General features: G+C 38.3%; 1 protein-coding gene across 2 annotated transcripts in view; it reads right to left on the minus strand.

Moving 5' to 3' along the window:
* Positions 1 to 9,946, minus strand: part of st18 (ST18 C2H2C-type zinc finger transcription factor) — a 40,646-nt gene extending 30,700 nt beyond the window's left edge. For both annotated transcript variants that reach the window (XM_040142776.1, XM_040142775.1), the window contains exons 1-2: positions 9,709 to 9,946; positions 8,529 to 8,703 (exon numbers count right to left, since the gene is read on the minus strand). In XM_040142776.1, the coding sequence (XP_039998710.1) occupies positions 8,529 to 8,703; positions 9,709 to 9,762 (229 nt within the window). In that variant the 5' untranslated portion in view covers positions 9,763 to 9,946. The remainder of the gene's footprint in view (positions 1 to 8,528; positions 8,704 to 9,708) is intronic.
* Between the last annotated feature and the right edge of the window lie 6,066 nt (positions 9,947 to 16,012).

The raw sequence follows: 16,012 nt of genomic DNA on the forward strand, positions 1-16,012 counted from the left end.
ATTTGTTCAAAGCTGAGACTTGCCCACGTATAACACTAAAGTTCATGGTCGACTGTATTACTATCACACCGCACTCAGCATTAGCATATAGTTTTCAAACTTTACCACAGTTTCAATGCAAATAATTACAGAAATTCAGAACAAAATGTAATGATTTGGCCTCATTGAATTTGTATGAATCTAAGACTTGCCCGTGGAGTGTAACACAAAAGCTGTTTTGTAGATTATTTTGCTGTCACACTACATTCAACATATGTAGTTTTTGAACTTTACCGGAGTTACTATTCAAATTACAGAAAGCCACAACAGGATGCAATAAAATACTTCACTTACTCTTCAAATATGTTATTTGAACACAGAGGCAGTGTTTAAGTGCATTAGGCTCAGTGGTCTTGTATGTACAGCTGTCACTGCCAAAGCCACAGGCAACCTGACAATGCTTTGTCTCTGCACACAATACAGACATGTGTTCTTCTAAGACAAGCTTATACTCCACACAAATGTTGTGAATTTAATCTAGGTAGACAATATCTCATGCTATCTAGATGATCAAAAATAGGTCATGCATCTCAAAAAACTGTTTGAGCCTTTTAATCTCCTCTCAAACTGTCTGAAACCTGGACGGAAGCCACGCTCACTCTCCAGCAAAGATTTTAAGAACAGTGAATTGTTTCAGGCAAACGATGTTCATCACCAGTGCAAAATGTTCTAAATACCCCCTGACATGGTTAAAAACAAATGCCAGCAAAAATCTAAAACCCTTAACCATGTAAAATCCACAGACCACAAGTTTAGCAGCTGAGTAGAATATAAGTGTAAATCTAAGTAAGTTTCTAACACTTGCACATTTCAGCTCCTGTTTTGAATTCTATATGACAGCATCTAACAGCATGAGCTAAAAGGCTTGTCATTCACATATGCGATACAGAGTATCACTGATGGTAAACGCTGACCAAACTGACGGTATATTAAATAAAAAGAACTTTGACACCAACCTAGTGCTGTGATCCAAAAAGTTTGATTTTCTCCCAGTTTCTTGATAGCTGAGCTGGTGCTGTGGCTTTGAAAGGTAGTCCCCAGGAATATGACATACTGTGCCTTTGACAGCCTCGAGATAAGCACCTGCGTTCGGGTCCCTTTTTACGTCACACCTCCCCATTCACAGCCCTTCAACATGATGCACATTTGCACATCAACAGCCACCAACCCCCCTCCTCGCTCTACTCCCACATCCGCAAAAAAACACAAACAGGCACACAAGAAGGCAGATGCGCACTAGCCTCTACTCATGCGCGCGTACGCTCGCACAGACACACGCACCACAGATTTGTGTGCACACATGTATACACATATGCGCTCACAGGTGATTTATTGTTTTTTTAACTCCTTCATCCAGCCTTGTTCATACATCGATCCTTAATCTATGTGTTTTAAAAAAAAAAACTTTCACTTGCTTTGTCATAAGACCAGGGCATATGCCCTCCCAAGCTCCTCATACATCACTCATCATGCAAATGAGAGGGAATGTCAGTCCTCAGTAGCAGATGGCCAGGGATGATAACAATGGCTCAACAGACCAGTTTCAATGTCTGCGACTTTATCGCTACGGCAACAACAAAAATAGATGATATGAAATCCTTGTCTGTTAATTTGATTTCCCCCCTTTTTAATGTTTGTACCTGTCAGTCTGTTTCATTTCTCCTGGATGATTTGAATGTAAAAGCTTTGTCCGAGGATTTCTGTCACAAGAAGTCTGGCTATCAGTTTAAAGGCAGAGACCTGGAAATGATTTTTGGTGACTACGGAAGGCTGCTGCCTAGCAGTTATTCAAGTAATTAGGTGTAATTCCTCCCTGTAGGCCATGTTAGCCTCCTGGGTTTGCTCATGCATTCGACAGGCCTGGATAGAGACAGGGAAGAATAAAAGAAGAAAGGGGCCCCGAGAAATCACAAATGCAGCTTTTCAAACACCCCCCCAGCCAAAGTGATGTCACCCTCCGTCCTGCTGACTCCTGTTCATACAAGCCCCCATAGCAGAGAGTAAACAGTGGAAGCGTTTAGCAAACAGGGCCAGATTACAATGACAAAGGCAACCACACTTCTGGGTGGAGCCTGGGGCGAGGGGGGCAAAAGAGGGGGGGGGGGTGGCTCCGGATTTAAAATAAGTGATACCCATGAGGAACCACCCCCCCCGCGCACACACACACACACACACACACACACACACACACACACACACACACACACACACACCAGGATCCAAGCGTTGCCCTTCCCCAGCTGATGGTAGGGGCCACCCAAACATGCTTATCTCTTGGTGATGTCCCCCCAGGTCCCCGGAGACTGACTTGTGAACACAATATGTAATAATAATGTATTTTCAGTTCTTTTTTTCTGTGATTTGTGCATTTGGTTATGCAAGGCTGGGGACCTGAGGATGGAGAATATCATTACTTAAGGTTTGGCAGTTGACCATCACCTTGTTTAGTGCCTCATTTGAAAGTCTAATTTCTAACTGTCTTCGAGAGCCAATTTATGGTACACAGTGAAAGAGACATACATAGAAAGTAGACCTGCTCTCTTTCTCCTCTTTTCAGCATTTGTGCCTGATAATCCCAAAAAACATATGAAAGTAAAGAATTGCGTATCTAAGCATCTTATCAAATAACACGTTGTTTGTTTGCTGATGCAGACAATCTCGCTGTGAGACACAACAAGGTTGTTCTAGGGATGATTATTTCATGTCCTGAACTAGACACCAGCATTGCTGGAGGAAAACACTGAAAAGAATCAACTCATGTAACGCAATCTTGACAAATTGCGTGAGAAAGCAACGTATTGAAGACCACACTACACCACCGTTACAAAATGTAACATTTTTTTTGGCTGTAACATCTGTTCAAATCTCTAAAAAAAAAAAAAAAAAAGATCTCATTCAGAGTTAGCATAGAACATAAACTAGTGTTTTGTTAAGCTATTTCATCAACTGAAAATGTGCCTATAACTGGAGAGAGCTGATGGAGAAATGAAAGAGGAGTGGGTTGGACAAAATTACATGTCAAACAAGGGTTCACATTTAAAAAGTCCTGCTCATATTTGTAGAAAGTGTTTGATTGCATTTAGAAAGGTATTACAATGGGTCACATCTGTGTCTAAAAGCTTTTTGCATTCTGCTGCAAATTATGTAAGCAAAGTGAAGTGTCACAGCACCCTGTTGTTTTGAGCACTATACCTTCCTCCTGTGAAACCTACACAAATATGTTTAACTGAATTCTTCTAATGCACTGCAAGATCAAAATGTCAGCGGTATAACTTCAACAAACCCCCCTCACTCAACACCCCGCCCCTTAATTTCAACGAAGCAACGCAACTAATTTCGCATGGCAGCCCGTACACCAAAACAACAATGCATATTCGTACTGTGCCATTGAATATGATAGATGTGTAAAAATCTATATTAAACTGTGGTTCATTTCAGCTATAATGCTTTAAGCTTGGTCTAAAATGGCACAAACGCTTCTTCTTGGTGGTACTGAACCCTCATTGTGCAACCACTTGATGCCGCTTGTTCATCACAGAAAGTCACATAAAAGGACTGAATTAAATTTTTAAAAAAATATTTGCATATGCAAATACGAGGAACCAAACGTAAGTACATGTTGTTGATATGGCTCCGGGATGTAGAACTATCTTTATGTTAATGTCAGCAGACAGAGAATATTCTTTTGAAAATTCAGTACATTTTTCATGGGGATCATTATCTACACTGCATGTCACTGTGTCTCAGTTAAAAGAAATGATTAGATTACTTCTCGGCAATCCCCTTTGGGGTGATTTGTGTGTGACCGTGGGCAACCTTACAATATGTTTATTCAGTGTCCTTTGAAGACACTTCAATAACATCTGAAATGTTTTATGGACAAATATAGGATGTTTTCCTTCTCTACCTTGAACTGATACCTTTGGAACTAGGACTCTGGTTATATTTGACTTTGTTGTACAAGACTAACAATATAACACTTTTAGGTAGACCTCATAAACTAATAAAATGACTGGGTGGCCAAAGATACATGTTTACTAGATGTGACAGGTGACCAAACATGGTCTTCTCTGGTGTTAACATCACATTCAAGGATGTAGATTGTGTGCATGGAAATAGAAGTTCAATGGTAACTCTTAGAACCACGTGGGTCCACAAAATATGTTGATTAAAATGGTTGAATCTTTCAAGTATCTATACAATTGCAGGCAAGCATCGTCCCGCAGGTCTAAATGATCCACTTTGTCGGTAAAAATGAAAAGCGTCATTCATTAGTGGTCACTACTTGTTCTCTACATGTACTGATGGAAAATTAGACCATCTGATTGCTAACACCTAAGAAATCAATGCTTGACTGGTCAGTCAGTGTCTGCCTTTTGTAGTTCATGGGCCATGGACTCTTTGTGTCGTGTCATTGAGAGGTTAGGTCCAGATCTGGGCGTCTCTGTGGGTCCCTGCCCATCTTTTCTACTCAGGCGGGCAGACAATGAAGCAGACACGCCTATGGCAAGATAGGCGCTTGGATGTTCAGCCAAAAAAGGAGCATCTAAACAATGGTAACAGGTGTGTATAATGCATGCTTTGATAATGACCTTAGTGGCCGTCATAGTATGTCTAGACACAACTAACAGGAAGCCTTTCTGTCTGGTCTCAGAAATCCCGTGGGTGCTTAATTGCAAGATCCTAAGGAGCAGATATTTGTTAGTTCTTAGTCTTTAAAAGAAAAAGAAAAAAAAATCTTAGATGATGTATCCCACAGAAAAAAATGTTTTACTATGACACTGGAAGCAATGAGAAACATCAGAAAAGTTAAGTCTGCCACTCAGTGGTAATTTTTTTTGTTTCTTTAAAATATACGTAGGGCAGTTTGCATAATAAGCTAAAATCATCTTGAGTATTCAGAGATACGCTCTTGAATAAACAGAAGAAGAAAAAAAAACTCCATTAAAGTGGATGGCTTGCAATTTTTTGATTGTGCCAGATACAGGAAGCTTGCTGACATGAACTAAAATGCAAATGCCCTATGAGCAAAACAAAGAAATTGATTATGAAGTAAGTTTCTTCAGCAGAAGTAGCTAGTTTTGAGTGATTAATGGGGGTGGGTCATTGATTTCCTTTTGTTTAGATCTTGGTTAACTTTCTGGAGACACAATTATAATTTGTTTCCAAACAATAAATCCAATCTAGCTTGAGCAAATTAAATATCCCTATAGCCTCTTCTGTGTCATTTTACCTCTGAAATGGGTTGTTATCAAAAGGCAGTTCATGTAAATGTCTGCTGTTTCTGTTTATTTTTGTTACATTTCTGATTAGATATTGTTTTTCTCTTTCTATATTGGAAGGTGAGCACCTCCTAAGATTAAAGAGAGCTCTTTGCAGAGATCCACATGACTTGTCAGCCACAGTGCCATGAGTTAATCTTCCAGTTCTTCAATAGCTGTATGTCACACACATTTCTGATGACCCATCTATCTACAGTAGCCCATGTGAGGAATACTATCTACATGTTGTCTGAAACCTCACAAAATGTTGTGTATTTATTGAATGAGCACATATTGTCTACATTAGCTTTGCTAAAGGTAGGTGAAATGTTTTTGAGTTATCACAGCACAATGCACTTTATGTATATTTGCAAGTCAAATTGCAGTTTTACAGACTACTTTATTGAAAGGCTTTTGCCATATTCTTCAGCTTTACAACTTTGAAAACTTCAACAGATCCAGACATTTATACTTCCTGATTTTTCGCATCATCTCTCCAAGATAGTGATAATACGATTTCTGTGTTTTTCGCTGTTGAGAAACAAACTGGATTATGAACAGATCACTACATAAACAGCTTTCTAAAAGGAGGCAGCTATTTTAAAAAAGGCTGAAGAAATGCAAAGAGGGATTTAAATTTTAATTTGAATTTATTCCAGCAAGTGAAAGGTTCTTTTGAGAGGGGATTTCAGCAAAGATGATGGTATTTAAAAGTGATAAACAAGCATCTAAACCTCCAGTGGAAAACAGTCATTTTGCTCCTTTCTAGTGTAGGGGAGGAATTGGGCTTGCTATGGTCACATCCAAAAAATAAGAATAAGTAATAGTAGTAATTAAAATGTAAATAAGCAAGATCCATGGAGATATTTCAACTGATTTCTGTCATAAATTGTGTAATTAACATTTTGTCTTGACACACCTTGTGACTCTGGATGTATAGCTATATGTCCTCAGGTGCAAATTCATGTTCTCTGTGTACTTGGCATAGCATACTTTAGACTGCATATGGATGCTTAAAAAATCTTTCACACTCATCACATGCAATTTAAATCCTGTGCCTCAACACCAGAGAGGAAAAGTTCAAAATTAAATGCCTTACAAATTAAGACTTGTGTTAATTAAGGATTGTTGTTGTGCATTTTGAGGCACTATATCAAATATTCTAGTGAATTTGTGGTTGAGTGATTCACTCTTGGCAGTCATATGTCATATTTGTGTGACAAAGACTGTGATTAACCAAGGCTGTCATCTTTTTTATATGTAATATATAGATTATAAGGATGTGACTGGATTTCAAATGTTTCTATTCTCTTGTGGATGACCACTAAACTTAAGCAGAGAAACCTATGCCACACAAGAAAGACAAAGAGTTACATCATTTTGTTGAACAGTTAATCCGATCATGGACACTGTTTGTGCATTTGCTATCTTCGGAAAATGCCAGCAAAGGCGCTAAGTAAACCTATTTTACAAGACTCCCTCACAAGGATACAGTGCCAGTATCGGGATAAAATTTCACACAGCGGCATGGCTCAGTCACATAACCTAAGCAGGCTTAGGAAAATGGAACACTACAAAGTATTGCACTTTCTTCCTGTATGTCAGATGTGGCATACAAAATGCTCGGAGAGATGCAACTTTGAGTGCGAAAGCCAAAGTGAACTAATGGCTGAATAGCACGTAGATACTGTTGTTAATGCTCTGAGTTTTTTAAAATGGTAGATTATGGAAGTGTGCACCTGGCATTCTGCAGGCTAGCCTGGCAACACTCCTCCCTTATAATTATAATGAACACACAGTAATTCAGGGTTGAGGCTGAAATACGAATGATGTCCTCTGAGACAGCTTGTTTTAATGGTTATGCAGAAGAGTTCCTAGAAGTGCAGATGGCAGATGCAATGCTTTTGAAGCTATTTACAGATTATACAATACAAGGTATGGAAAGACCCATAGTGTGAGGCCATATTGCTCTTTTGTGCTGCTGAATTAAACATTATACTGACTCATGAACCACTAATGAAAGCTTAAGATATATTTTAGAGTGTACATTATTTACTGCAATACTCATAACACATTATACTAACAGGTTCGATAGTAGTAAAGAGAGACAATGGCACGATGAGGACTGCACGGCCTGTGTGTTTCATCCAAATACCCCACTGTTCTTACTTTGTCCACATAGGGGTGCATTTGCTCAGAGCTTGGGTCCTCATGTAGTCTTTCATTACAGTGTGTCAGAAGCCTAATTTCAGTTTTTTGGCGGGATAAAAAATTCTCTACTGTAAGATACTGTACTGTAGTCAGTATTTTACACAACATGGGACATAATAGGCTGCAAAAAAGATAAGAGCCAAACGCTACATGAGATAAAATTATCATCAAGAGTACATATCTGTTAGAACATTTTGATTTTATTCCATACCTATCGCCATTTAAACACTGAACCATCAAAACTGGCATCTCTAGGTATTCACACCGATGATTATTCATATACTTTAATTGTAAAAATCATGTCTCATAATCATACTTTGAACACATAATGCAATCAGCTCATTTTTTTCCATCTGGTTTATGAGTTTAAAAGCCTTATGTTTGTACCTGTTTGCACTGAAACTATTCCACCAGTCTGTCTTTATGTACAGCTAAGTTAATATATCTCTATCCCTGGCATGGTCCCAAACTTATATAAAAGAGTGTGGAGCCTTTGAATCAGCCCACTGCTGTGATACAAGAGCAGGTACTGAAACAACAAAAATGTTAACTCCAAGAAAAAGTTTTGCCGCATTAAAGTCACATAGGAGCCACATTAGCATGTGAAAAGAATAAACAGGAGCATTCTCAGTTACACACTCCACCTGGCTGCTAACCAACGTCCTTGTCAGAAGTCCACCCACCGCACTGGCTAACACTGAAAGACCTCCTGGGGACTGCAGTGACCATTCACTCGGTTCTCTCTTTTTCCCATGCACCTGTGACTGTTTTTGTGTTTGCTATTTTTTGCTTTGTCTTTTTCTGGCAACACTGTATCATCGGAGACACACTTTCCCTCAAAAGGAATTCTCCTGCCCAACAATGTGGTTTGTTTGTTCACCGGATATGGCAGGCCAGAGAGTCAAATGGAAAAAAAAACAAGTCACCACAGTAATAATTAAAATTGCCACATGAAAAATAAGCTGGGAGACACGGCGGTATGAATGGACTTGAAATAAGAAAATAAGGTACTTTTACCAACTGGTTTCTTGCCGAGTTGGGGGGCTTCACAGGTGCAGTTGGAAAGGCTCTCCTCCTTACTCTCCTCGGACGGCTCATCCGGCTTCTCCATGGTCCTGGACCTTAGAGAGCTGCTTTTCCATTTTCCAAAGGACTTTGCCACAATCGCTTTGTCCGCTCCTTTCATTGTTTTCTGTAAAACACATTTACAGCATGACTTCCCAGGTTTATCCCTCTTGTGAGCCATCTGCCCCCTTTTTTGGCTCTCAATAAACCTGGGCTCATCTTTCCCAAACCCAAAGTAAGAGAGAATTAGGGCATTGTGTGCATATGCATTCTCTTAAGCATTCCAGAAAATTTCCTGATTGCCCTGGCATCTTTTTTAGAGGGCGCTTGGACATTGTTTTTCTCCTGACATTTTGCAGTCCAGTGTGGAGAGAGTGGTACTGATTGAAACAGTATAAAACAATACTTTGCAAAGTACCCACACAGTAAACAGTGGATGGAAACTAAAAAAAAAACAAACATGTTTTCACATTTAATCCAACTTAAAGGAAATAAAAATAGCACATTATGCCCTAATTGAGTGCTGTACAGTCCGCAAATACTATTACAAGGCCGATCAGGATTAGCAGTGGAACATACCTAGTTATCTATTTCTGAGTGCCAAGACTGCTAGCAGTGGGCAACTAAATTTCAAAAGCTGGCAAATCCAGTTGTCTCCTAAATACAGAAAGTACTTAAATCCAGAGCTAACAGAAGAAAAAGACGGATAAAGGGTGCTCTGCATATCACCGAAAAGCTTGTGCACTTTTCAGAATCACTGGCTAGGTTAAACAAATATGCTAAGTAGAGATCAAAACAATCCTTTGATCTGCAGCCTAGTTTCCAGAGGAATGGCTTGGCTGTTGTTGTAAATAACTTGTATAAATCTATATACCATTTGCCTTCAGGTAATATCAAAAGTGCCAGGGATTCACAGGCAAATACCTTGTGGTTAGGAAATAGATCAGATAAAAGAATATAAATATTTCATCAACACTGCACTCTGACGTTTTGTGTATTATAGCTGAGTTTTTAACCCCATATGATCATTTCACTTGTTTAGTTCTATCATACAAAACGTGAATGAGTAATATCTGATAGCAAAATTACATTCTAACCCTTTCTATATTGTAGTTTGTAAAAATTTTCCTACCTCCAGCATGCCATTCAGGTCAAACACAGTGTAAAACATTGTGCTAAACTTCATACAAAAGAGGCTTGAAGAATCAGAATGCAGGAGCTATGCAACTTGCTGACTAACTTTGCCCTCTGTTTTGATCGAGCACACAAAGAAAAACGCTGTCCATTCAAAACAGACAGCATAACTCTTTTCAGAGAGGGGGGACTGTGAACAAACAAGGCCATGTCCTGAGCTGCAGTCAGTTTCCCGTCAGGCTTGCACAGTGCACGGTGAGAGCCGCAGGGACTGGGACTGGCTGACACCACACTCAGGCAACAGAACAACTTTTGTGCACACTGTCCTCCTCTGGAGTTTTTTTTTTTTTTTTTTTTTTTTTCTTTCTACCCAAATTTGGATAAGTGTGCTCTCTGGTAGAGCTTGCGTTACTTCAGCCCCTTTGGTCATACTTTAAAAAACATGTTGGCAAATTTGTCAAGCTAATACTTTCAGCAAACTAAACTAACAACAATATGTTGCCCTTTGGGCAGTAACATCACATCATCATGATAAAAACATAGCAAACAAAACATTTCAACAAGGAACAGACCTTTCGTAACAAAACAACATTCAACTTGTTATTCCACCAAAAGTCACAGATACTAAGTACGAATCACTATTATTACTTTACTTAGTTTATCATGCCAATAACGCTCATTATAATTTTTAATACTCCACTCATAGAAATTCTGATGCTAACTAGCTTACACAGACTTACTAAGTAACCAACTATCCATCTAGCCTTGGTAACATACTGGCTTCCTAACTATATTTCTTTAACTGGGACTGAACGTTGTGGACTGAAGAATTGTTGTAGCCAAACCGTACCAGATTGGTTAAATAAAGCCTAACAGACAGGAACAAGGCTGAGTTAGGATACTGTGCACCTGAGCACCAGCTAAACTAGCTAACGTAGCTGACAACACGTTAAAAGATGGAGATGCTTTAACTGACTTATTTATCAAAAGTTGGTCAAGTGTAGACTGAACCTCATGTGGTGTGTTCGAATTACCAAATGTTAGAAATATTTTTTGAGAATGACTTTATTCTCATACATATCTATTTCCAATGGCACCGTGAACAGGCTGTACTAGCTTAAAAAAAGCAGACATGCTAAAAGATGGAGGTGCTAAACTCACCTACTTATCAAAAGTTGGTCAAGTTCAGACTAATCTTTATGTGGTCTCTGTTCAAATTACAAATGTTTCAATAATATTTTGAAGAATTTCTTGTTCATACAATTTCTTGTTAGAACAACAACAACAACAAAAACAGGATTTCTTTTTTTTTTTGCTCTGATATTGCAACTTTAGAATTTGGTAAAATTTTGAATCATGTATAAGATAAACTTCATTTGAAAAGACTGACTCTACATCAGACATTCAAACTCCACATTGAAAATATGTTTGATGAAGGAAGTCAAAGTTTTAAATAGTAACACAAATGTTGTAAATCATTTGTGTTTTTTTAGTTTATGTCATCATGTGCTAACTACTCTACGCTGCCGATTTGGCAAAATCTTTCTTGTAACAGAGATAATTCATCTTAGATGAAGAGACTTACTGGTTTAAGAAAGGTTAAATGGAAACTTGTATGATTATCAAGAATCACAGTAGGATTCATGGATAGTAGACAGGTATGAATCTTCAGGAAGGAGACATTGCATAATTTCACTATTACAAACTCTTATTACACCCAGTGAGTGTTTTAAATCCTAAAATCTCAACTTAGGTGTTTGACGGATATCACGGGAGCTTTATCAAGCCTCTGTAGAGTCCTGGAAAAGCATTTTTGAGAGAGAACAGAATGTACCATATTCTTGACCCGTCTGCCTCACATGCTTGCTGTATATGGAACTGAATACTGGACGTGAATTGTATCATTCTCTGTGTCAACTTGTTAGATGGCAGTTGCTGTAGTGGAGTGGTGAGAGCGGCACATATGCATTATGGGAGAAAATTGTGAAATGACAGATTCCGGGTGTGATACTGAGGGAATGACTAACTAATAGAAGGGTTGCTCCAGGCTGTTAGCTTTGAAAAGCAGTTTGCACATTACTTTATCTTGTCAATCAGATTCCTGGAATGGAAGAGGTGACTGATAACTTGAATTAATTATTTTCTTATTGCATGCATGTGTTAATTCATGTTAATTTATGTCCCTTACAGGCCCAAGCCAGAATATCCAGAGTAAAGCGCCACCTCTGGCACCCAGATCACCACACCACTCTCTTTGCATATATTTATATCAAATGAAAGACTTTTTTTAATCCTGTTGGAACAAGGACTGACTTCCAAATTGGATTTTTAAATGTACTTTTAAGCTGTTCATGGTTTACGTTTACATTTTTTCTTAACAACTGAACAACATGGAGCAGTGTTTACGGCTATGATGGGATTTGAAAGTTACAGTTTATAAGCAAATCCTACCCTTTAAAACATACCCCCTTTCTCAAAGAACACAGCTGAATAGTGTAGCACAAGGTCAACACTCACAAGGCATACTCTCATCATTCTCTAATTCTTTATGTAATAAATTTAATTTAATGATGTAGTTCATCATCCAAAGCAAGGTTTACATTCACAGACAGAGCATTTTGATGGTATTTGATCACAAACAAGAGCTGCAGCAATTCTGTAGAATGCACAGAGCTTCCTTTAAACAATTGCATTTCTCTGAACATCTTTAAACATTTTGACAAATTTAACTTCCCCTGAACACAGAGGATAAGAGGAAAAACATTTCTCTGATGAGAACAGAAACAGCAAGAAGTTCTAACAAGGAAAAGCCTGCCAGGTGGCGAACTGGCTGCACCAACAGAACGCACAATCTGTCTGCTTCTCCTTCCAAACCATTGACAGCTGCCATCACCAGCCTTGCACGCTCGCACTCAGTGGCTCCTCAGCTCCCTGCCCATCCCTCTTTAGTGTTTCCTGCTAACCTCAGAGACAGGGTCACCTGGCCCCCTAGTTGCCCGTCTGTGGGGCCCTGCTGGCCCCCTGGAGACCTGCCTGCATGAGGATGCATGGCTAACAGGTCTACCAAAGCCTCTTTAATATGCAAACCATGGGGCTATTCCTTTGACCTGAGACCATAGCTTTTCTAGCAGTGAAATCCAAAAATAGTCAAGTGATGTACAACGATGAGATCTGACGAACACTTTTTGATCTGGTGGTTATCTGATGCTGAATATTATAACAGACGAACGGAACCATATTCAGGTGTTTTCTTCAACCAGGTAGGTCATTTTCAGTTTAATTAAAGGAATATGTAGCATGATCGAGTCAGATTCTGTTCCCTTCACTTCATTTTAAAAAATAATCATCTACATTTTTAACATTTTTGTTAAATTGGAACAGCATTTCCCCACTGAGTAGAACCTAAGCACACAGATGCACAGAGGCTAAACTGAGGAGTGTTCCACAAAGCTAGCATTGCAACTGGGCTAAAAATAAAACCTGGCAAAGTTATTCTGATCCCTTATTGGTCCCATAGTTTGATTTCACATTTAGCATTTGCATTCCCCTCCGCATAAACATTTCATTCTTCCCCTCCCGCAGTACAATGAGACTTGAGTGACTTTGGCAGCAGATTTTGGATCGGTGCTCCTGAATCCACCAGTGTATGTTATCAGCAGGTAAACAAGCTTTCGAACAAAGCCATAATGGAACTGCAAGCGGCATAAAGAGGCTCATCTCAAAAGCTATACAACCCATCAAAGCTGGTGTCATTTCCTCAACACTGCACTGCAGCTGGAAAATGCATGGCTGTTAGTTACAGTCTAAATCGCCTGTCTATTTTCAGACACTTCAGAACTATTTGTATTGATTATTTACTTGTCAGTAAGCAGCCAGATTACCAAAATAAGACAACAGATTTTAATGTTTACTGGATTCTTTTCCGTTTTGTTTTGTGGTAGGAAATCAAAAACTGTGTCATGCACTAAATTAATGGGATTTGCACTATAGGGTATTTGAATAATTATTTTCTACTGAAAATGAAATACTTCTATCTATATTTGGAAGGATTACTGATGGCATTGAACTTAATGTGAAAATAATTTGCCCTTTAAATACGTAGTTAAGCTATATCCTACACTTTCTGCTCACCAGATGCAATCTTGTTAACCACACGCCTGGATGCTTGTCACCAAACTTTCCACATATCTGCCTTTTGGGCAAAGCTCAGATGCACAACTAAACCTACGCACTCTCCTCCCAGTGAGTGGAGAAGCCTCAAAGCTTTCCTTTCACATGCTGCATTATCTCTATGGCGGTAATTATCCATAAAACTATGCCATCAGATGTTGATGATTTCCAATATGAACCCAATAAATGTGTTTAAATTTTGAATTATCATATTTATGTGGATATGTGTTACTAATAGTGATTATGTTCGTCATGTGGGTAGAAAATCAACCATCCTTACATTGCGCATTCTCACATATTTCTCAGACATTTCATCACACATTTAATCTGCCCCTGTCTAAGATTTCCCACTGAACCTGTAGTCAAGGCAGAGAGAGGACAATAACGGATGAGATTATGAAGCATGTCTGTTAAAGCATGTCTGTTTGATCATCATTCTGTTTAGGTGAAGTTCTGTACTTGGTCTCTTCAGTCCCTGACAGCAGATATATAACCTAATCTCTTTCCCTAACCCTTTTCTTAGGCATGAATAGGGTGGAAATGTGATGGCATTAAGTCGATTTACTCCTTGGTTTGCAGTTTCAGCCTTAATGCCTCTTGGCTCTTCTTCAACACACTCGTCCCATTTAGATTTTGAAAATATAAATGTTATGTTAAGGCTTTCCTATTTATTTGCATTTATCCATCATTTGAAGTTCATGCATATATTTACTCTACAAATAATGCTTGTTTATTTGCAGCTCTATCTATCTAGCATAGTGTCAGAGATATTGGAAAATCAAATACAACTTGTGTATAATCTTCAAATGCAGGAGATATCAGTAACAAAGGGCAAGATCTGAGACTGTATGACATTCTTTGTGAGACATCCCTGACATCATTTTGATATTTCACATTTACTCATCTAAACCTTAATTTAGTGCCTCCAGCATATGTTGACATGCAAAGAAAAGCTATTATGTGTCTTTGAATTGCAGCTGATGGCATTTGAAAGCTGCATTAATATACCTGTCTTTATAAAATTACTGGAGTATATTTGTGATGAATTTATGCTTTTGTACATAAAAAAGTTCAAGGTACTTTTGAACTCTTGCACGTCAGCAATAAAAGAGTTGAATTTTAATTAGTGTGTGCATGAGGATATATTGTTAATAAAGTCAGTGTATGTTGTGTTCAATTTTAACATTTTCTCCTCATCAAAATGTTTATTCCAAGGGTTCAACAAACAGTAACATCACTTCATTATTAAGAAATAAACATTTGTCTAAATTAAACATTAAGTCTTGCAATCCTCCACATTGTCAACTATATATATAGATATTACTATTAAGTGCAAATGGTATTTTTCTGTATGATTTGTTATTGTGTTGTCCATTACAAGAAGCTCTCAAGGAAAAACTGCACTGTTAGTGCACCTTAACTCAACTCTTGCAAAATGAGTATCCTCCTTTATGTCCCCCCTGAGTACTTGATTTTATCAAAATAATTTTTTCTGATAATTAAATTTGGGTAATATGTTTCCATGTGTGTCCATATGTATGTGTGTATGTTATACATACTGTATGTAACATGTATGTTTGTCTGTATGACCTGATCTAATTTTTTGGCGTACTATTTTCGCTTTGTATTTTCTTTATATTTCCTACTGACGCAATTCGTTATCTCTGGTTTTGATAAGTGTTATATGTTTAAAAAAAAAAACCTATTTACTCTAAAACAGCCTTAACTTGTGACATGTAGTGTTGTTTTAATAACATTATGGTTACTTTTCCTGTTGCATTAAATGATACATTTCTGTTGAAATAAATATTACAAAACGGAAACAAAGACGCAGACCATAATTGTAAGTTACTATGATTGCTGCTTAACAGCAGCCAGTTTTATGACACAATACTGACGATAAGTAGCTGTGTTATAGAGAAAAGTTTGACAGCAAGTCAAAGGCAGTTTTAATGGTGGAACTAGCTGGAGACTACACATGGCAATGTTAAATCCATTCAGCCTGATGAGAGTGACTCCCAGCAACACGGAGCTCAGTGGGGGGTTGTAAACATTTACACTAAGAGCCTGTCCAGTGCACACGGTTGGTGCTTGCCAGCCACCTCGGTATCGAATGTTGTGTTGCATATTTT

The sequence above is a fragment of the Xiphias gladius genome, chromosome 14 (assembly GCF_016859285.1).
Source record: "Xiphias gladius isolate SHS-SW01 ecotype Sanya breed wild chromosome 14, ASM1685928v1, whole genome shotgun sequence".
Classification (NCBI taxonomy): domain Eukaryota; kingdom Metazoa; phylum Chordata; class Actinopteri; order Istiophoriformes; family Xiphiidae; genus Xiphias; species Xiphias gladius.